Source organism: Aotus nancymaae, unplaced genomic scaffold (assembly GCF_030222135.1).
Source record: "Aotus nancymaae isolate 86718 unplaced genomic scaffold, 86718_ANA_hifiasm-v0.15.2.pri h1tg000028l, whole genome shotgun sequence".
Taxonomy (NCBI): domain Eukaryota; kingdom Metazoa; phylum Chordata; class Mammalia; order Primates; family Aotidae; genus Aotus; species Aotus nancymaae.
The window spans coordinates 9,654,742-9,676,330 of record NW_026988441.1 but is presented as its reverse complement, the minus strand read 5'-3'; the positions used below and the strand labels follow the sequence as shown (position 1 = coordinate 9,676,330).

Below are 21,589 nucleotides of genomic sequence, written 5' to 3'. Positions count from 1 at the left end.
CAGCAGGTTTATTCATGGTGTGTTCTCAGTTACAGGCAGCCTCACTCTCCCCACCTCCTCTTCCAGAGCGGGCATTTGTGCTGAGTATGGCAACATTATTGCGAAAAGGGTCCACAGAGGCCTTGCAACCTAGATATGAGGCCTCTAACTCACTTAGAGGAAAAAGGATGGTGGGTGATTTCATAGTTTCCTCCCCATCCCTCCTTCAACTTCAGAGAAATGATCGGAAGGAATTCTCCTGCCTTGGATGGACTCTCCCCTGCCCTCATGCTGTCCACACCATTCACACAAAAGACACCAGGCCCCGATGTTCTTACAGGCAAATTCTACCAGATGTTGACATTTTATGCCAATTATTCCAGAGACTAAAGAAAGAACTTCCACTACCTGACTGGTTTTTATGTGCTAGTTTGTCCTTAGGAGCAAAACCAGACAAGAAACAAAATTATAGGCCAATCTGGTGGACATAGGTACAAAAATCTTATGCAAAATATTAACAAATAGAACCTGGCAAATCAATCAAAGAAAGCTGTGTGATGACAAAGCTGGCTTTTTCTCGGGATTGCAGAGTTCTTTTCCCTTTGACAATTTATTCATGTACTTCACCACATTCTCAGACTGAAGGAGAGAAACCATATGATCGTCTCAATACTGGCATAAAAAGTGTTTGACAAAATTTTTAAAAACCGATTCGTGAGAATATGAGGAAAGCTCAGGGGCCCTCTCTTCCATGAAGAACACATGGTTCCCTATATGTGGGTCTGGTTCCAGGGGTTTCCGAGAGGGACCAGCCTCTAAGGAAACAAGGCCTCCAAGGGGAAGAATTCTTTTCTTTTTTTTTTTGAGATGGAGTCTTGATCCGTCACCCAGGCTGGAGTGCAATGGCACCATCTTGGTTTACTGCAGCCTCTGCCTCTGAGTTCAAGCAATTCTGCCTCAGCTTCCTGAGTTGCTGGGACTGCAGGTGCCTGCCACCACACCCAGCTAACTTTTGTATTTTTAGTAGAGATAGGGTTACACCATGTTGGCCAGGCTGGTCTCAAACTCTTGACCTCCGGTGATCTGCCCACCTTGACCTCCCAGTGGGGATTACAGACGTGAGCCCCCACTCCTGGCCGGAAGAATTCTTTAATCCCGTGGATTTGGGGCCTCTTGGGGAGTAGCCTCAAAACCCTTTGGGAAAACTATAAATCTAGGGCTGAATTAAGACTTTTAAAGGCCAGACACGATGGCTCACTCCTGTAATCCCAGCACTTTGGGAGGCTGAGGCAGGAAGATCCCTTGAGCTCAAGAACAGCCCTGATGACATAGTGAGCCCCTATCTCTACAAAATAAAAACAAAAAACCTTTTGAAGTCCACTCACCACTGAAAAACTTATGCTGCTCTAACCCAATGTGTAATTTAAAATAAAAACTAGACTTGCTGTGGTGGCTCATGTCTGTAATCCCAGCCCTTCGGAAGGCCAAGGTTCGAGGCCAGGCTGAGCAACATAGTGAGACCCTATCTCTATTTTTTGTTTGTTTGTTTTGAGATGGGGTCTCACTCTGTTGCCCAGGCTGGAGGGCAGTGGCGCCATCTCGGCTCACTGCAACCTCCACCTCCCGGGCTCAAGCAGTCCTCCCACCTCAGCCTCCCAAGTAACTGGGATCACAAGAACACATCACCACGCCTGGCTAATTTTTTTGTGTTTTTTGTAGAAGTGGGGTTTCGCCATGTTGCCCAGGCTGGTCTCCAGCTCCATAGCTCAGGTTGTGTCGGCCTGTGTCGGCCTCCCAAAGTGCTGGGATTACAGGCGTGAGCCACTGCACCTGGCCCCATCTCTATTTTAAAAATAAAATAAAAGTTTCACTGCAGACCGGGCTCAGTGGCTCACACCTGTAATCCCAGCACTTTGGGAGGCCAAGATGGGTGGATCACCTGAGGTCAGGAGTTCGAGACCAGCCTGGGCAACATGGAGAGGCCCCATCTCTACTAAAAATGCAAAATTAGTCGGGTGTGGTGGCGTATGCCTGTAATCCCAGCTACTCTGGAGGCTGAGGCAGGTGAATCACTTGATCCCTGGAGGCGGAGGTTGCAGTGAGCTGAGATGGTGCCATTGCACTCCAGCCTGGGCAACAAGAGCGAAACTCCATCTCAAAAAAAAAAAAAGTCATAAGCTTTAAGAGGTAGACTCTATCAGGCTGCATAAGTTCAAATCTGGCCCATAACTTAGTAGCCATGTAACTTTGGCCAAGTGGGTGAATTGCTCTGTGCCTCAGTTTCCCTGTTGGTAAAATGAGGATAATCCTATTAGCCAGATATTGGTGGCGTGTACCTGTGGTCCCAGCTACTCAGGAGGCTGAGGTGGGAGGATTGCTTGAGCCCAGGAGGGCGAGGCTGTAGTGAGCTATGATCACACCACTGCAACACCACTGTACTCACCCTGGTGACAGAGCGAGACTCTGCCTCCAAAACAAACAAACAAAAAGGGCGGGGGAATGGGAGGGATAATCTTAGCACTTACCGCAGGGTTGTTGTGAGGATTAAGAGTTCGAATTTATAAAGCACACAGGCCACGTAGTGAGGGCTTAGTGCCTGGTAGCCAGTTGTTCTTTATTCCATGGGTCCTTTGTTCAAAACAAAGATGTGATGGGCGATTGAGCCCCTCAAGTCTTGGCCACGCCCCCATCCACTCAGCCACCTCTGGAGCAGCCTCAGAAAGGCCCTGCTGTGGAATAATGATATTTCTCTGCAGAAGTGAGGGTGGCAGTGGAGACAGGACACCTTGTGCAAAGGCCCTGAGGCCCCGAGATCCTCTCCACTGGGAATGGCCCTGAGTAAGGGCTCTACCGGGAGACGGGGCAAAGGAAGGGTATCCCAGGGTCATCTGAGCTGGGCCAGGCTGGAGTGCAGTGGCATCATCTCGGGTCACTGCAACCTCTGCCTCCCGGGCTCAAGCAATTCTCCCACCTCAGCCTCCCGAGTAGCTGGACTGCACCCAGCTAATTTTTGCATTTTTAGTAGAGACAGGGTTTCGCCATGTTGACCAGGCTGGTCTTGAACTCCTGACCTCAAGTGATCCTCCCACCTCGGCCTCCCAATGTGCTGGGTTTGCAGGCCTGAGCTACCGAGCCCAGCGGGGCCTGTGGTGCCTTGACCTTCCTTCCTCCTTTCCTTCCCTCTAGGTTGCCATCAAGATCATTGACAAAACCCAGCTGAACCCCAGCAGCCTGCAGAAGGTGAGGCTGGGAAGATGAGGGAGAGCAGGAGCCAGGCTCCCAGGATAGCCGGGTGACCCCCTGACCCCTCCTTCTGGGGCGCGGCCTGGGAAAGGCTCCCCCAAGCCACCCATCCTCACTCTCCTCTGTCTTCCTTTCCGGCCACGCCCAGCTGTTCCGAGAAGTCCGCATCATGAAGGGCCTAAACCACCCCAACATCGGTGAGGAGGGCACGGGAGCCAGCGCAGGGGCACTTGGAAAGGAGTGGGGGGTGGTCAATGGCAGTGGTTAGAATAGGTGCAGACCTGCCAGGCACAGTGACTCACACCTGTAATCCCAGCACTTTGGGAGGCCGAGGCAGGTAGATCCCTTGAGGTCAGGAGTTTGACACCAGCCTGACCAACATGGTGAAACCCCATCTCTACTAAAAATACAGAAACTAGCCAGGCATGGTGGCAAGTGCCTGTAGTCCCCACTGCTCAGGAGGCTGAGGCAGGAGATCTGCTTGAGCCGGGGAGGCGGAGGTTGCAGTGAGCCGAGATCGCACCACTGCACACCAGCATGGACAATAAAACAAGACTTTGTCTCAAAAAAAAAAAAAGTTAGAGACCTGGTTTTTCATAGTTGGGTCACTGCTGTGTGACCTTGGGCAAGTCACTTAACCTCTTTGAGCCTCTGTTTTGTCTTCTGGAGTAGGGGTGATAAGAGGGCCTATTACCAGGCCATTGTGAGCACTGACTAAGGTTGTGTGTTCAGGTGCTTAGTTTGGGCTGAGCGATGGGACCCAGTCTGATTATTTCCATCAGCATCAACATCCTCACTGCCATTATCGTTAGGCAGAGCGGGGAGAGCGGGGTCTTTAGTGAGAGAAGCGGAGTTTAGCTCCGCCTGGATGTGGCCGCCGCATTTGTTCATTCATTCATTCATTTACTCAGTAACTATTGATTGAGTGGCTGCTATGTGCTGGACCCCGGGGACACAGCAGGGAAGAAAACAAGACACAAATCCCTGGCCTCGTGGAGCTGACATTCTTGTGAGAGAGAAAGTGGAAAAGGTGGTAGAGGGGGGCTGAGGAGTTTGGAAGATGTTGCTGTCAATAGGGAGCCATTGAGTGTTCTTGAGTGCGGGGGGAGGGGCGTGTTATGGTTGGCATATTTGCATAGTTACTGAGTGCAGGTTAGGAGGGGCCCTTACTCCCTAACGCCCCACACTGCCCCCGACCATTGCAGTGAAGCTCTTCGAGGTGATTGAGACTGAGAAGACTCTGTACCTGGTGATGGAGTATGCCAGTGCCGGTGAGCCCCCCACCCCCTCCGCCCTGTCCCCCCTGCCGCCCTCCACACCCCTGCACCTGACCCTGACCCCGCTCGGCCTCTACCCTGCAGGAGAAGTGTTTGACTACCTCGTGTCGCACGGCCGCATGAAGGAGAAGGAAGCTCGAGCCAAGTTCCGACAGGTCAGGGCAGGGCTGAGGGTGGGGCTAGGGGCTGCCTGGGTCCCTGGGAGGGTGTCACCTGACCTGGGGGCGGTTCTTAAGTCTGAGCAGGGGTGAAGGTGCAGAGTTGGGTGTCCTGGGTGTGCAGTGGCCCAGATGTGAGGACATCTGGATGTAGGTATGCAGGTGCCCCATTGGATGGGTGAGAGGGTGTTCAGGCATGAATGCACCCCGGTGTGCAGGTGTTGCATGTGGAAGGCACATGGGTGTGTGGGCGAGGGGGCACCACGGTGCCAGGTGTGAGTGTGCTGGAGTGGTGTGAAAGATGTCTGGGCAGTAGGTATGTGCGTGCTCAGGTGTGCAGGGAAGAGAGTGTAGGGCACCCCAGGTAGATGGGCAAGAGGGGGCTGAGGGGTGGCCGTGTGAGTTTGTAGGTGCCAGGGCGTGCCAATACGTGGGTGTCCACATGTGTAAGTACCCAGGTGTGTGGTAGCAAGGACACCCAGGTGTCTAAGAGTGTGGAAGTGGGCCATGGGTGGAGTAAGAGGACTTGCAGGTGTGAGGGCGCCCAGGTGTGTGGGGTGAGATGAGCAGGTGTGAGGGTGTCTCTTTGGGACTGTAGCTCCCTCGATGCAGCTGTCTTGAATCCAGGGCCCATAAGCCCTGCTGAGTTGGGATGGCATGTCTTGGGATGTCTTCATGGGAGTTTCCAGGTGTGAAGGTTAAGAGAGGGCTGGTCCCCATGCCTCGGTTCCAACATGCCTGGGCATGGGGGTGTCCTGGTGGAGGTTCCACAGGCACCTCTTACTGTGACCGAGTCAGGGCGCGAGGCCCCAGGTCTCGGCCTGTGCCCTGGGGAGGCCTGAGGCCCAGGGGTCCAGTTGTGAGTGGCTTTGCAGATGGCTCAGAGAGGCTGAGGGTTTTATGAGCCGCAAATAACTGACCTTCCCCTCCCTCACAGATTGTTTCGGCTGTGCACTATTGTCACCAGAAAAACATTGTACACAGGGACCTGAAGGTAAGCCCCTGCCCCTCAGTGACCTCGGGGACCCCTGCTCAGCCGACAGACTCCTCTGTCCCCCGCCCCTCCCTGGTTCCCTTGCCCTCCAGCAAATTCCCCCGGCCGTTTTCTCCTCCTGCTCCTCCCTCCACACCCAGCACCCCCTTGACCCTTTCCCAAGCTTTTGTGGCAGAAACAAGGCCTGCAGATTGGGGAGCAGTGGGGAGGAGGGGGAGGAGGAGTGAACAAAGCAGGAGAAACAGTGTCCCAGAACGGCCCTGGACGCTGCATGCTGCTGGATAAGGACACTGGGCGTGATAAAGGGTTTGCCGCCCTCAGACCTTGGGACATTTAGGACTCCTTGGGGATTCAGGTTGCAGAGACCCAGGGTCGCTCTGCCCAGAGGGTTTCAGAGCCACAGGAATCTGAGAACTTGAGAAGGGGCTTTTTTTAATTTTAATTTTTGAGATAGAGTCCCACTCTCACCCAAACTGGAGTGCAGTGGTGCGATCTCAGCTCGTGCAACCTCTGCCTCTCAGGCTGAGGTGATTCTCCTCGGCCTCCCAAAGAGCTGGGATTACAGGTACTTGCCACTGAGACGGAGTCTCACTGTGTCGCCAGGCTGGAGTGCAATGGCGCAATGTTGGCTCACTGCAGCCTCCGCCTCGTGGGTTCAAGTGATTCTCCTGCCTCAGAATCCTGAGTAGCTGGGATTACAGGCATCTGCCACCACGCCTGGCTAATTTTTGTATTTTTAGTAGAGGCAGGGTTTCACTATGTTGGCTAGGCTGGTCTCAAACTCCTGACCTCAAGTGATCTGCCCGCCTCAGCCTCCCAAAGTGCTGCGATTACAGACGTGAGCCACTGCGCCCTGCTCGAGAAAGGGCTTTGAGAGAAAAGCCACCTTGGCCAGTATCAGGCAGGAAGAGACCCACTGGGGCTCCAGCCCATCTGCCTACTGGAGCTGAGCCGGGCAGCCCCTTCGAGTGCCTGTGGCCCTGGGGCCCCCACCCCACACCTTCCCCTGCGCATCTCAGCCTCCTCAAGACCAGATCTTTGAACATTTGGTTGCTCAAATTCAGTTGTCTTGACTGTTGTTTTGCGAGCACCTGTGTGCTAGGCAGCGTGCTAAGTGCTTCTGGAACTATCTATGAGGAAGGGCTGGGTTGGTTTTGTTGTTCTGTTCCGTTTTTTTGTTGCCCATGCCAGAGTGTGATGGTTCCATCACAGCTTACTGTAGCCTCGACCTCTTGGGCTTCAATCCTCCCACCTCAGCCTCCTGAGTAGCTGGAACCACAGGTGTGAGCCACCATGCCTGGCTAATTTTTAATTTTGTTGTAGAGATGGGGTCTCGCTCTGTTGCCCAGGCTGGTCTCAAACTCCTGGGCTCAGGCGATCCTCAGCCCCCCAAAGCTCTGGAATCTCAGCTCACTGCAACCTTGGCCTCCCGAGTTCAAGTGATCCTCCTGCCTCAGCCTTCTGAGTTGCAGGATTACAGGTGTGCACCACTGTTCCCAGCTAATTTTTGTATTTTTAATAGAGATGGGGTTTCACCACGTTGGCCAGGCTGGTCTTGAACTCCTGACCTCAAGTGATCTGCCTGTCTTGGCCTCCTGAAGTGCTGGGATTACAGGCATGAGCCACCATGCCCAGCCACAATCACCATTTAAAAAACTGTTAGTGGATTCCAAAGACATAAAATTCCACAGCCAAATTCCTGTGGAGTATCAGGTACAGTCTCACGCCTATAATCCTAGCACTTTGGAAGGCCAAGGTGGGAGGTTGGCTTGAGCCCAGAAGTTCGAGAACAGCCTGGGCGACACAGCAAGACCCTCGTCTCTACAAAAAATAATTGTAAAAAATTAGCTTGTATGCTTGTGGTGTCAGCTACTCAGGAGGCTGAGGCAGGAGGATCCTTGAGCCCAGGAGGTTGAGGCTGCAGTGAGCCACGATCGCTCCACTGCACTCCAACCTGGGAGACAGAGCAAGACCCTGTCTCTAAAAACAAAAAAGAAAATGTACAAAAGCAGAAGGTGCGTCTGAAGGCTGCGTGTGGTGTCTCATGCCTGTAATCCCAGCACTGTGGGAGGCCGAGATGGGCAGGTCACTTGAGGTCAGGAGTTCGAGACCGGCCTGAACTCAGGAGGCACTCCAACCTGGGCAATAGAGCAAGACTCCATCTCAAGCAAACAAACAAACAAACAAACAAAAAGTGCATCTGAAAAAAAAATTAAAACGAAAACAAAAAACGAATTGCTGTAGAGGTTGAAGTGCTCACCGTCTCTTCACTTCCCTCCGCTGGGCTACGGTGTCCCTTCACACAGCCCTGGAGGGAACACCTTAGAGACTTCCATGATTAACCTGGAGGCTGCACGCCCCTGGTGGAGGGTCCCAGAAGCAGCTAAAATGAATTTTGGGGTCCTGTTAGTACACCAGGGGTACCAACCGGGGGACCAACTCCAGTGTGACCTTGGCGCTAGATGGCGGAGATGCCTTCCAAAGTGCTAAGATTATAGGCGTGAGACTGCACCTCAAATGCCGGGGAAAGAAATAAAGTCCCTGGCCTGGCGTGGTGGCTCACACCTGTAATCCTGGCACTTTTGGGAGGCCAAGGTGGGCGGATCACCTGTGGTCAGCAGTTCGAGACCAGCATCGCCAACATGACGAGACCTTTTCTCTACTAAAAATACAGAACTTAGCCGGGTGTGGTGGTCTGTGCCTGTAGTCCCAGCTACTTGGGAGGCTGAGGCAGGAGACTCGCTTGAACCCAGGAGGCAGAGGTTGCAGTGAGCCGAGATCGCACCACTGCACTCCAGCCTGGGTGGCAGAGTGAGACCTGTCTCAAAAAAAAAAAAAGTAATCCCTGAGTAAGGATGCTGTTAGATTCAGGTTTGGGAGGAGCTCTCTGACATGTGTTTGTAGGGTTTGGCCCTTTGTTGGGGCAGGCGCTGGGGAAGAGTGGCCCAGAAGTAAACCAGGAGACACAGGGAGACCTGGGAGGACGGCAGAGATGCTGGTGACCCGCTGAGTGAGGGAAGGGCCAGACACGGTGGCATTTTGCAAGGTGAAGCAGTGTGTCTGCAGTCAGAAGGCTGGAGGCTGCCTCCATGCGCTGTGGAAACGTGTGGCCTTGTTAGATTCTGGTTCTGCTGCTTTCTTGCTGTGGGCATGAGGTGGGGCCTTGCTGAGCCCCTGTTTTCTTGTGAAATGGCAATTGCAAGACCACATGCCACAAAAAAGTAGACACAACTTTATAACAATACAAGACATTTGTGTATTTATTTATTTATGAGATGGAATCTCGCTCTGTTGCTCAGGCTGGAGTACAGTGGTGCAGTTCTGGCTCACGTGATTGTTCTGCCTCAGCCTCCCAAGTTACTGGGATTACAGGCATCCGCCACTACACCTGGCTAATTTTTGTATGTTTAGTAGAGACGGGGTTTCACCATGTTGCCCAGGCTAGTCTCGATTGTAGGGGTGAGCCACTGTACCCAACCATGAATTATTTATTGATCACTGATTGCATTCTAGGCGCCACTGTGAGCACTTTACACGTAAACCCACAACTGCCACGGGGGCGTGGTGGCTCATGCCTGTAATCTCAGCACTTTGGGAGGCTGAGGCAGGCAGATCACGAGGTCAGGAGTTCAAGACCAGCCTGACCAACATGGTGAAACACCATCTCTACTAAAAATACAAAAATTAGCCTGGTGTGGTGGTGTGCACCTGTAGTCCCAGCTACTCAGGAGGCTGAGGCAGGAGAATCGCTTGAACCCGGGAGGCGGAGGTTTCAGTGAGCCGAGATAGCGCCACTGCACTCCACCGACAGAATGAGACTCCGTCTCAAAAAAAAAAGACAAAAAATCCCACAACTGCCTATAAGGCAGGTGTCGTGATCACCGCTAGCTTACACACAAGGAAACTGAGGCACAGAGAGGTCTGGTAACCCACCTAAAGTCACACAGTGAGTGAGTGGTAGAGCTGGGATTTGCAGCTGGAATTCTCCACGAATCTATAGTTTCACCTTCACATTATGTAGACGGACACTGTTACAATCCATAGTCCACAGAGGCCAGTGCATGGTAGGTATGCAGCCGGCATTAAATTATTGCTTTTATTTTTCTGGGTCTTGAGCACTTCAGGCCTTATTTCATTTCTGCTGGGTAACCTGAGGCCCCAAGAGGGGCAGGAGATTACCTGAAGACTGCCAGCTCTGCAGACCACACGGGACGATAGAATATTACATAGTGTTCACAGGGTGTGAAATATTGTTCTAGGTTTTCTTTCTTTTTCTTTTTTTTTTTTTTGAGGTGGAGTTTCACTCTGTTACCCAGGCTGGAGTGCAGTGGCACAGTCTTGGCTCACTGCAACCTCCACCTCCTAGGTTCAAGCGATTCTCCTGCCTCAGCCTCCTGAGTAGCTGGGATTACAGGCCACCACGCCCAGCTAATTTTTTTGTATTTTAGTAGAAATGGGTTTTCACCATGTTGGGCAGGCTGGTCTCGAACTCCTCAGCTCAGGTGATCCACCTGCTTTGGCCTCCCAGAGTGCTGGGATTACAGGTGTGAGCCACAGGCACCTGGCCTCTAGGTTTTCTTTTTTTTTTCGAGACAAGGTCTCATTCTGTCACCCAGGCTGGAATGCAGTGGCAGTTATGGCTCACTGCAACCTCTGCCTCCGAGGTTCAAGCAATTCTCCTGCCTCACCCTCCCAAATAGCTGGGACTACAGGCGTGCACCACCATGTCCAGTTAATTTTTGTATTTTTAGTAGAGACTGGACTTCACCATGTTGGCCAGGCTGGTCTTGAACTCCTGACCTCAGGGGATCCACCTTTCTTGGTCTCCCAAAGTGCTGGGATTATAGGCATGAGCCACCGTGTCCGGCCTATTCTAGGTTTTCTATGTGGATTAACTCATAATTCTCAAACTACGCTGTGAGGTAGGGACTATGATTATCCCCATTCTATGGATGAGAAAACTGAGGCCCAGCGAGGTAAAGTCACTGCCTAAGGTCAGGCAGAGAGTAAGGGGCGGGCCTGAGAGTTGATCCCCGTGGGCCAGCCCTAGAGCCTGCGCTCCTGTCCGCCTCCCACATCCACGAAGGGCTTTGGCCTGGAATCCCACTCTCCACCCTCTCCTCCTCTCCCCCTAGGCCGAGAACCTCTTGCTGGACGCCGAGGCCAACATCAAGATTGCTGACTTCGGCTTCAGCAATGAGTTCACGCTGGGCTCGAAGCTGGACACGTTTTGTGGGAGCCCCCCATACGCTGCCCCAGAGCTGTTTCAGGGCAAGAAGTACGATGGACCGGAGGTGGACATCTGGAGCCTGGGGGTCATCCTGTACACCCTGGTCAGCGGCTCCTTGCCCTTTGATGGGCACAACCTCAAGGTACCGGGAGGGGCTGGGCACGGGGGTGTCGGCCCCTCCCCACAGTCAGGCCCCCACCCCCACACACCTCCCCTGCAGAAGGCCTCAGTGGCAGGGCCGGCCTGAGTTCCCATGGGAAGATGGGACGGGCAGGATTCCAGTCCTCACAGCAGTGAGGCCAGCCGGAGTGGACCATGCCATGCGGGGGTTAAGAACAGGATCTTTGCAGCCAATAGGCTTGAGTTCAAATCCTGACTCATCCGTTCACTGAGTTAATATTTATGACCTGGCTCTCTGTGTCAGGTTCTGTTTGGGGCTTTGCGCATAAGGCAAAAACTCCTGCCTGGCTGCGTGTGGTGGCTCATGCCTATAATCCCAGCACATTGGGAGGCAGAGGTGGGAGGATCACTTGAGCCAGGAAGTTCGAGACCAGCCTGGGCAACACAGGGAGATCCCGTTTCTACAAAAAATACAAAAATTAACCAGACATAATGGTGCACGCCTGTAGTCCCAGCTACTTGGGAGGCTGACGTGAGAGGATGATTTGAACCCGAGAGCGCAAGACTCCAGTGAGCCGAGGTTGTGCCACTGCACTCCAGCCTGGGTCACAGAGGAAGACCCTGTCGCCAAAAAGAAATCTAAAAACAAAAACACCCTGGCCTTGTATATGCTGCGCCATGGGTGAACCTTGAAAACACTGTGCTAAGTGACAGAAGCCAGTCACGTAAGGCCGCAGAGTGTGTGATTCCATTAATGTGAAACGTCCAGAATAGGCACATCCATAGAGACAGAAAGTGGATTACTGGTTGCCTGAGGCTGGTGGGGGAGGAGGGAGTTGGAAGTTGATTGCTAAAGGGTGCAGGGTTTCTTTTGAGGTGATGAAAAATGTTCTAAAATTGAATGTAGTGGCTGGGCACAGAGGCTCACGCTTGTAATCCCAGCACTTTGGGAGGCCGAAGTGGACGAATCACTTGAGGTCAGGAGTTCAAGACAGCCTGGCCAATGTAGTGAAACCCCGTCTCTACAAAAATTAATTGGGCGTTACTATAAAAATTAACTGGGTGGCAGGCGCTTGTAATCCCAGCACATTGGGAGGCCAAGGCGGGCCAATCGCTTGAGATGAGGAGTTCGAGGCCAGCCTGGCCAACATGGTAAAACCCTGTCTACTAAAAATATTAAAATTAGCTGGATGTGGTAGCAGGCATCTGTAATCCCAGCTACTCAGGAGGCTGAGGCTGGAGAATCGCTTGAACCCGGCAGGCAGAGGTTGTAGTGAGTTGAGATCATGCCACTGCACTCCAGCCTGGGCGACAGAGTGAGACTCTGTCTCAAAAAAAAAAAAAAAAAGTTGAATGTAGTAATGATTGTGCAACTCCATGCATATACTAAAAACCATTGAGTTGTGCACTTTGCTTCAAACAAAACAATTCCTGTCTTCCCGGACTGCTGCCTACTGCGCCAGGCAGCAAAAAAATCAAATAAGCAAACTAGATATGGTACCGTACGCCGGCCAGTGCTATGCGGGGCCGGGGGATTATGGTAAGGGGTGGGAGGTGTGGGCTGAGTTGTCTCTTGCTTTTTTTTTTCCTTTGAACTTTTTATTTTGAACCATTGCCAATCTACAGGAAAGTAGCAAGAATAGAGCATAGAACACATGATGCATTTCAGGAGATTCACAGTCGCTGGCCTGTGGCCATGTTTGCTGCATCCGTCTGTATTTGCACGTGATCTCTGCTGGCATCATCCGTATTGATGGGCCATTTGACAGTTAGTCGCAGACACTGTGTCCTTTTATCCCTAAAGGTGACAGCGGGTTATCTCCTGAGACCAGGGGCGTTTACATACAGGAAATACAGCAGTGGTATAATCCTGGCCTCTACCCCACAGCCCATACTCAGATTTCGTCTGTCATCCCAGGAATATCCTTGGCAGCTGTTTTTTCTTTTTCCTGGTCAGGGATCCACGCGGGTCCCCGAGTTGCATTTAGCTGCACTGACTCTTATGTGTCCTTTCATCCGGAACAGCTCTCAGCCTCTCTCGTCTTTTGTGACATTGACATGATCGATTAATTCAGGCCAATTTTGCAGAATGTCCCTCAATTTGGGTTGCCTGATGTTTCCTCTCGATTGCAGTTGAGGGTGCATTGGAGCAGGAATTCTGCAGCTGGGATGCCCCGTCCTGCTCTGCGTGGCCCATGAGGAGCACATAGTGTGATCTGAAATTGGAAAGTCAGGGAAATAGTTGCAGAGGACAGGCCATCAAAGGAGAGCCCTGAGTGACAAAGAGGAGGGAGTCCCTTCTTCACAGTGGCCTTGGCCAAAGAGCCAGCCTCTCTAAGCCTCAGTCTCACCTTCTGTTCAATGAGGATCATAAAAACACCAACCTCTCTCCCAAAATCGGATGTCAAGTGGAAAAAGAAAAAGAAAAAAGAAAAGATACCAACCTCATGGCGGTGATTTTTAAGGACTTGCTGAGATCAGGGATGCAAAGTGCTCATTTAGGACAGATCACTGGAGGTCAGGAGTTTGAGACCAGCCTGGCCAACATGGTGAAACCCTGTCTCTACCAAAAATACAAAAGGCGTAGTGGCACACGCCTATAATCTCAGCTACTCAGGAGGCTGAGGCAGAAGAATCGCTTGAGCCAGGGAGGCAGATGAGTGAGATCTTGATGCAGTGAGCCGAGATCATGCCACTGAACTCCAGCCTGGATGACAGAACAAGACTCTATCTCAAAAACAAAATGAAAACAAAAACAGCCTGTGATACCCAGGCCATAGCCAAAGCCTGTGGTGGGGAGGTGCTGTCACAGAATAATTCTTGTCAGCCTCAAGTGTGAAGCAGAGACCTTTTCCCTTGTCACTTTCTGCTGTCCTGGTGTCCGCAGCAGGCGCCCCAGGCCTTGCTGGGCAAAGGAGGCACACAGCTGAGAGGAGGCTGGTTCTAGTGGTGTCATTTCCTTTCTGAGTGACCTTGGACACGTCCTTCTCTGAACCTCAGTTTCCCCACCTGTAAGATGAAGACATTAAGAGTATTCAGGACAAACGTAGTGCTCAGACCTGTAATCCCAACACCTTGGGTGGTCAAGATGAGCAGATCACTGGAGGTCAAGAGTTCAAGACCAGCCTGGCCAACTTGGTGAAACCCCATTTCTATTAAAAATACAAAAAGGAGCCAGGTGTGGTGACACGTGCCTGTAATCCGAGCTACATGGGAGGCTGAGGCAGGAGAATCACTTGAACCTGGGAGGCGGAGGCTGCAGGGAGCCGAGATCTTGCCCCTGCACTCCAGCCTGGACGATAGAGCAAGACTCCATCTCAAAAAAATAAAAAGCGTTTGACACCAGCCTGGGCAACATTTCAAGACCCCGTCTCTGCAAAACATATTTTTAAAATTAGCCAGGCATTGTAGTGCCTGCCTGTAGTCCCAGCTGCTTAGGATGCTGAAGTGGGAGAATTTCATGAGCCCAGGAATTCCAGGCTGCAGTGAACTATGATCACACCACTGCACTCCAGCCTGGGTGACAGAGCAAGAGCCTGTCTCTTTAAAAAAAAAAAAAAAGGATCTGCTTGCAGCCATCTGCATATGTTAAGCCCTTCGCTGGAGCTTGGCATCTGGCCACAGCATCAGGCTTGGTAGCTGCGCTGGAGGTGGCAGTGGTGGCCTGATGGCTCCTTCTCCCTGTCACGTGACAGGCAGTGTGGCACGGTGCTCACACAGCACAGGCTCCAGACCCAAGGCCCTACCACTTTCTGGCTGTGCAATCCTGGGGCAAGTGACCAAACCCCTCTGGGCCTCAACCTCCTCGTCTGGAAAGTGGGCATTAAACCCGGGCTCTTTGTGGTGTTGGGAAAATGGATGTAATATGCTTAAAGCACTTAGAACCCTGCCTGCTAAGGGGTAAGTGTCGTGCAAGTGATCCAGATTAAATATTAATAGTCCTTCACGCTGATCTGCAGACCCGGCAGGCTCCCCAGGCACCGGCATCTTTCGGCCCTTTTAGCAGAAAGCCCATCAGTCCCCAGCAGAGGGCTCTGTCCCAAGGGACTCCTGTTCACCCCCCCACCCTCACTTCACTCCTGCTTGTTTTCTGCCTCCCTCCATTTTTTGTTTGTTTGTTTGTTTTTTGAGACAAGGTCTCACTGAATCACCCAGGCCAGAGTGCAGTGGTGCAGTCACAGCTCACTGCAGCCTCAACCTCCCGGGCTTAAGCAAGCCTCCTGCCTCAGCCTTCCGAGCAGCTGGGATTACAGGCAGCTACCACCATGCCTGGCTGATTTTTGTATTTTTAGCAGAGACAGAATTTCACCATGTTGGCCGGATTAGTCTCAAACTCCTGACCTCAGGTGATCCACCTGCCTTGCCCTCCCAAAGTGCTGGGATTACAGGCGTGAGCACCGTGCCCGGCCAGTAATTTTTTTTTAATTGCAGCATCTGTATGATGTTCCTATTTTACGGACAGGGAACTGAGTTCAGGAGAGAGGAGTGGGGTTTTGCCCACCTTGTCAGGTTGTCAGGGCTGGGACTCAGAGCTTCTATCACTTCCATCAAAGGGGCTGGGACAAAGATGAGAGAGAGGGAGTGAGTGTGTGTGAGTATGTGTGTGCAAGTGTGTCTGAGTGTGTGAGTGTGTGATCATGTGTGAGAGAGAGAGAGAGAGTGTGTGTGTGTGTGTGTGTGTGTGTGTGTAATAGGTGTGGGGTGCAGGACAGGCCCCTCCTGCAGTAACCCCCTCCCTGCAGGAGCTGCGGGAGCGAGTCCTCCGGGGGAAGTACCGGGTCCCTTTCTACATGTCAACAGACTGTGAGAGCATTCTGCGGAGATTCTTGGTGCTGAACCCAGCTAAACGCTGTACTCTCGAGGTGAGCCCAGCCCCAAGGCCAGCGGGGACCCCTCTCATCTCCTGACTCCCCCAAACTTTGCCTGCCCCCACCCACAAAAGCCTTCTCGACACACTTTTCCTCTCCCGTGCCCACCTAAGATCTGCTGCTGGTGAGTAGGGGTAGACAGGCAGTCCAGGGAAAAGCTCCCAGGCCTGTCCTGACGCCACCCCCCCGACAGGCTCACCCACTCCCCGCCTTGCCAGTAATTAGCTAATGAGCTCCTAGGATGATTACAGGGTGCCAGGGACCCAGATGATGCGGAGGAGGGAGGGTGGCATCAGGAGGCTCCGGCAGGGGATGCAGGGGAGAGGGAGGGCCAGGAGGCGCTATCTCTTAGGGAGCCCACGGTTCTGGATGGCAGCCTCGGAGGTTTCGGGCAGGGCAGGTAGCTCTGCCTGGGGGCCCCTGGGAGGTTGGAAGCTGTATGACTCCTGGTTCCTTCTGACACCTGTCTTCCCTCTTCCCTGCTCCCGATCCCTGCAGCAAATCATGAAAGACAAATGGATCAACATCGGCTATGAGGGTGAGGAGTTGAAGCCATACACGGAGCCTGAGGAGGACTTCGGGGACACCAAGAGAATCGGTGAGGGTCAGGGAGAGCCATCCTGTCACCCAGGATGGAATGCAGGGTGACAGGATGCAACCGGGCTCACTGCAGCCTCCGCCTCCCGGGTTCAAGAGATGCTTGTGCCTCAGCCTCCCAGGTAGCTGGGACCACAGGCGCCAGCCACCATGCTCAGCTAATTTTTGTATTTTTAGTAGACACAGTTTCAACATGTTGGCCAGGCTGGTCTCAAACTCCTGACCTCAGGTGATCCTCCCAACTCAGTCTCCCAGAGTGCTGGGATCACAGGTGTGAGCCACTGCACCTGGCCCATGTTCACTCTGATAATAAGACAAAAAGAGAACAGGTGAGGTGGCTCATGCCTGTAATCCCAGCACTTTGGGAGGCCAAGGTAGGAGAAGCATTTGGGCCCAGGAGTTGGAGCCCAGCCTGGGCAACACAGGGAGACCCTATCTGTACAAAAAAATAAAAATAAAAAATTAGCCAGGCATGGTGGTGTGCACCTGTAGTCTCAGCTACTCAGGAGGCTGAAGTAGGGAGATTGCTCGAGCCCAGGAGTTTGAGGCTGCAGTGAGCTATGATCATGCCACTGCACTCCAGGCGACAGGGCGAGACTCCGTCTCAAAAAAAGAAAAAAGGGCCAGGCGCGGTGGCTCATGCCTATAATCCCAGCACTTTGGGAGGCTGAGGTGGGCAGATCACCTGAGGTCTGGAGTTTGAGACCAACCTGGCCCATGTGATGAAACCTCTTCTCTATTAAGAATACAAAAGTTAGACGGGTGCAGTGGCGGGCACCTGTAATCACAGCTCCTCAGGAGGCTGAGGGACGAGAATTGTTTGAATCTGGGAGGTGGAGGTTGTAGTGAACTGAAATTGTGCCATTGCACTCCACCCTGGGCGACAAGAGCGAAATTGCATCTAAAAAAAAAAAAGTAATTACAGTTTTTACCATTAATCAAATGGCAAAAACCACAAATACTTTTGCACCAACCTAATTGTATTAATAGGTTGAAAACAACAAAGTTGAACCGTGTGAAATTGCCCTTTTATTGTTTAAAAATCATCAGTACCACGAATTTTGTATGGTTTAACCTAATAGTGAGAATTCATTCTGTCACATAACTAAAATAAATAGAGTTTGCAGCCTTCAGGCACAGTTGGATCCAGGTGCTCAGAGACAGTTGTTGGGAATGTTTTCTATGGTAGCTTTTTCCCACGCTGCTCTCACCCCAGGAGGCAAGCAGATCTGGGTCACATGCCTGCCCTGAGCCAGTCAGTGTGGCTTTGGGTGTAGAATGCACTAATTAGCTGGACTTAGGTTATCTGCCTGCCTTAGGGTTGGAGCAGGGGAGCCATCTACATGATCTGAGCAGGGACAGAATGTTCTTTCAAAGGAAATCAATGTGCTGTTGGGAAGGGAGGATGGGTACAGGACAGGTCAGAGAGCAGACATCACCGAAAGTCGCAGAAATGAGTGCAGTTGGGGCTGGGCACAGTGGCTCCCAGCACTTTGGGAGGCCAAGGCGGGCGGATCACCTGAGGTCGGGAGTTCAAGACCAGCCTGACTGACATGGAGAAACCCTGTCTCTACTAAAAATACAGAACTAGCCAGGCATAGTGGCGCATGCCTGTAATCCCAGCTACTTGGGAGACTGAGGCAGGAAAATCACTTGAACCCGGGAGGCAGAGGTTGCTGTGAGCCGAGATCACGCCATTGCACTCTAGCCTGGGCAACAAGAGCGAAACTCCGTCTCAAAAAAAAAAAGAATAAAGAAACGGGTGGTTAAAGTTCTGGGAGTCTGAAACTTCTCTCCTTCCCCCCTCCCAGAGGTGATGGTGGGTATGGGCTACACACGGGAAGAAATCAAAGAGGCCTTGACCAGCCAGAAGTACAACGAAGTGACCGCCACCTACCTCCTGCTGGGCAGGAAGACTGAGGTCAGAGGGCACCGGGGCCCTCGGGAACGCGTGATGCCTGGGTAGAGGGACTTGGCGGGCAGAGGGGATGGGGTGCAGAAGAGCCTCATCTTTCATCCTCTCACAGGAGGGTGGGGACCGGGGTGCCCCAGGGCTGGCCCTGGCACGGGTGCGGGCGCCCAGCGACACCACCAATGGAACAAGTTCCAGCAAAGGCACCAGCCACAGCAAAGGGCAGCGGAGTTCCTCCTCCACCTACCATCGCCAGCGCAGGCATAGCGACTTCTGTAAGTACCAGGCCCTTGCCCTCACATGCCCTCCTCCTCCCCAAGGCCCAGACTGGCAGTTATGTCACGGTTCTCTGATTGGCAAGCAACAGAAACCCACTGGTGCTAACTGCAAAGAGGGAGGAATTGCGCGGAACTTGGAGGCAGGAATGCACAGCCAGGCTCAGGAAGGAATTAAAAGTGGAAAAGCAGGCCGGGCGTGGTGGCTCACACCTGTAATCCCAGCGCTTTGGAAGGCCAACGCGGGTGGACCGTGAGGTCAGGAGTTCAAGACCAGCCTGGCCAATATGGTGAAACCCTGTCTGTACTAAAAATATAAAAAATTAACTGGGCATGGTGGTGTGCACCTATAATCCCAGCTGCTCGGGAGGCTGAGGCAGGTGAATTACTTGAACCCGGGAGGCGGAGGTTGCAGTGAGCCAAGATCATGCCACTGCACTCCAGCCTGTATAACAGAGCAAGACTCTGTCTCAAAGAAACAAACAAACAAAACTGGAAAAGCAGCCAGACCCAGCACAGACACTCTCTGTCCTGCTTCCTCTCTGCTTGTGTGGTTTTTCCTTTGCCTCTGACTTATTTCATCCTATCTTCCTCCTGATCCCTCAGGTTCCTGATTTTTTTTTTTTTTTTTTTTTTTTTTTTTGAGCCAGAGTCTCACTCTGTTGTCCAGGCTGAAGTGCAGTGGGGCAGTCTTGGCTCACTGCAACCTCAGCCTCCCGAGTAGCTAGGATTACAGGCACCCACCACCATGCCTGGCTAATTTTTATATTTTTAGCAGGGATGGGGTTTCACCATGTTGGCCAGGTTGGTCTTGAACTCCTGACCTCATGATCTGCCCGCCTAAGCCTCCCAAAGTGCTTGATTACAGGCGTGAGCTACTGCACCCGGCTCCCGATTTCTTACCTTAGAGACCAATCCAAATGGTAGCTGGAATCTCTTTGGTCCAAGATGGGGTTCTGATATCAGAGTCCAGTTTGAATTAATCCACTGTAATTGGGGCACAGGAGGACACATTGTGCAGAGTGGCTGCTGAGAGTCTGCCCTCTGGCTTTACCTCCACACTGAAGTGAGGGAGGCTTTTCCTGGTGGAAGGGGGCTGTGCAGACAACTGATGATACCCCACATTCTGCAACTGACAGACATCTCATTCGATGCAGAAAATGAATAGAGTCTGAGTTTAAATCTGGGCCAGGCGCCGTGGCTCCCGACTATAATCCTAGCATTTTGGGAGGCCTAGGCGGGTGGATCACCTGAGACTGGGAGTTTGAAATCAGCCTGGCTAACATGGTGAAACCCCATCTCTACTAAAAATACAAAAATTAGCCTGGTGTGGTGGCTTGTGCCTGTAATCCCAGCTACTCGGGGTACTGAGGCAGGAGAATTGCTTCAACCTGAGAGGCAGAGGTTGTAGTGAGCCGAGATCGCGTCATTGCACTCCAGCCTGGGCAACAGAGAGACCCTGTCTCAAAAAATTTAAAAAAAGAAAATGAATACACACCATCATCAGCACCCATTAGGCATGGGAATTTCCGAGAGGTCTCTTAAACCATACACTCATCAAATTTTAAACCTCTCTATTTTTTTAAAAGCTTTATAAAAGTTAAAATTTATATGCCAAATAACATACCCATTTAAAATGCACAGTTCAGGCCAGGCACAGTGGCTCACGCCTGTAATCCCAACATTTTGGGAGGCTGAGGCAGGAAGATCACTTGAGCCCAGGAGTTCTAGACCAGACTAGGCAACAAAGAAGATCCCATCTCTACAAAAAAAAATTAAAAATTAGCTAGGTGTGGTAGCACATAACTGTGGTCCCAGCTACTTGGGAGGGTGAGGTGGGAAGATCACTTGAACCCAGGGGATTGACGCTGTGGTGAGCCATGATTGTGCCACTGCACTCCAGCCTGGGTGACAGAGCGAGACCTCTTCTCAAAAAATAAAAAGTGCACAATTCAGTGGCTTTAGTATATTTACAGAGTTGTGCAGTTATCATGATGACCAATTTCAGAACATTTTCATTACCCCAAAAAGAAAATCCACAACCTTTAGCAGTCAGCTTCCAGGCTGGGCTAAGTGGCTCTTACCTATAATCCCAGCACTTTGGGAGGCCGAGGTGGGCGGATCACCTGAGCGTGGGAGTGAGACCAGCCTGGGCAGCATGGCGAAACCCCGTCTCTACTAAAAATACAAAAATTAGCCGGGCGTGGTGGCGTGCGCCTGTAATTCCAGCTACTCAGGAGGCTGAGGCAGGAGAATCACTTGAACCTGGGAGGCGGAGATTGCAGTGAGTCGAGATCTCACCACTGTACTCCAACCTGGGCAACAAAAGTGAGACTTCTCAAAAAAAAAAGAAAAATCAACTGGCTGGGCGCTGTGGCTCACGCCTGTAGTCCCAGCACTTTGGGAGTCCAAGCTGGGTGGATGACCTGAGGTCAGCAGTTCAAGACCAGCCTGGCCAACATGATGAAACCCCCATCTCTACTAAAAATACAAAAATTAGGCTGGGCGAGATGGCTCACTCCTATAATCCCAGCATTTTGGGAGGCCAAGGTGGGAGGATCACTGGAGTTCAGAAGTTTGAGACCAGCTTGGGCAACACGTCGAAATCCTGTCTCTACAAAAAAAAAAAAAGGCTGGGCATGGTGGCTCACGCCTGTAATCCAAGCAGTTTGGAGGCCAAGGCGGGAGGATCACCTGAGGTCGAGAGTTCAAGACCAGCCTGACCAACATGGTGAAACCCTGTCTTTAAAAAAAAAAAAAAAAAAAATCTGGGCATGGTAGTGTGTGTCTGTAGTCTGAGTTACTTGGGAGGCTGAAGTGGGAGGATGGCTTGAGCCTAGGATGCAGAAGTTGTAGCGAGCTGAGATCACGCCGCTGCACTTCAGCTTGGGCAACAGAGTAAGATCCTGTCTCAAAAAATAAAAAAAGAAGGAAAA

General features: G+C 51.9%; 1 protein-coding gene across 3 annotated transcripts in view; it reads left to right on the top strand.

Moving 5' to 3' along the window:
• The window catches only part of MARK4 (microtubule affinity regulating kinase 4), a 47,208-nt gene that overhangs the window by 9,689 nt on the left and 15,930 nt on the right, over positions 1-21,589 (top strand). For 2 of the 3 annotated variants that reach the window (XM_021668475.2, XM_021668476.2), the window contains exons 3-12: positions 3,166-3,219; positions 3,371-3,419; positions 4,428-4,493; positions 4,584-4,654; positions 5,595-5,651; positions 10,787-11,023; positions 15,744-15,863; positions 16,368-16,467; positions 18,278-18,387; positions 18,494-18,653. In XM_021668475.2, coding sequence (XP_021524150.1) covers positions 3,166-3,219; positions 3,371-3,419; positions 4,428-4,493; positions 4,584-4,654; positions 5,595-5,651; positions 10,787-11,023; positions 15,744-15,863; positions 16,368-16,467; positions 18,278-18,387; positions 18,494-18,653 — 1,024 coding nt within the window. Of the gene's footprint in view, positions 1-3,165; positions 3,220-3,370; positions 3,420-4,133; positions 4,232-4,427; positions 4,494-4,583; positions 4,655-5,594; positions 5,652-10,786; positions 11,024-15,743; positions 15,864-16,367; positions 16,468-18,277; positions 18,388-18,493; positions 18,654-21,589 lie in introns of those variants that run through there. The other variant, XM_064381159.1, reaches the window with a different exon arrangement.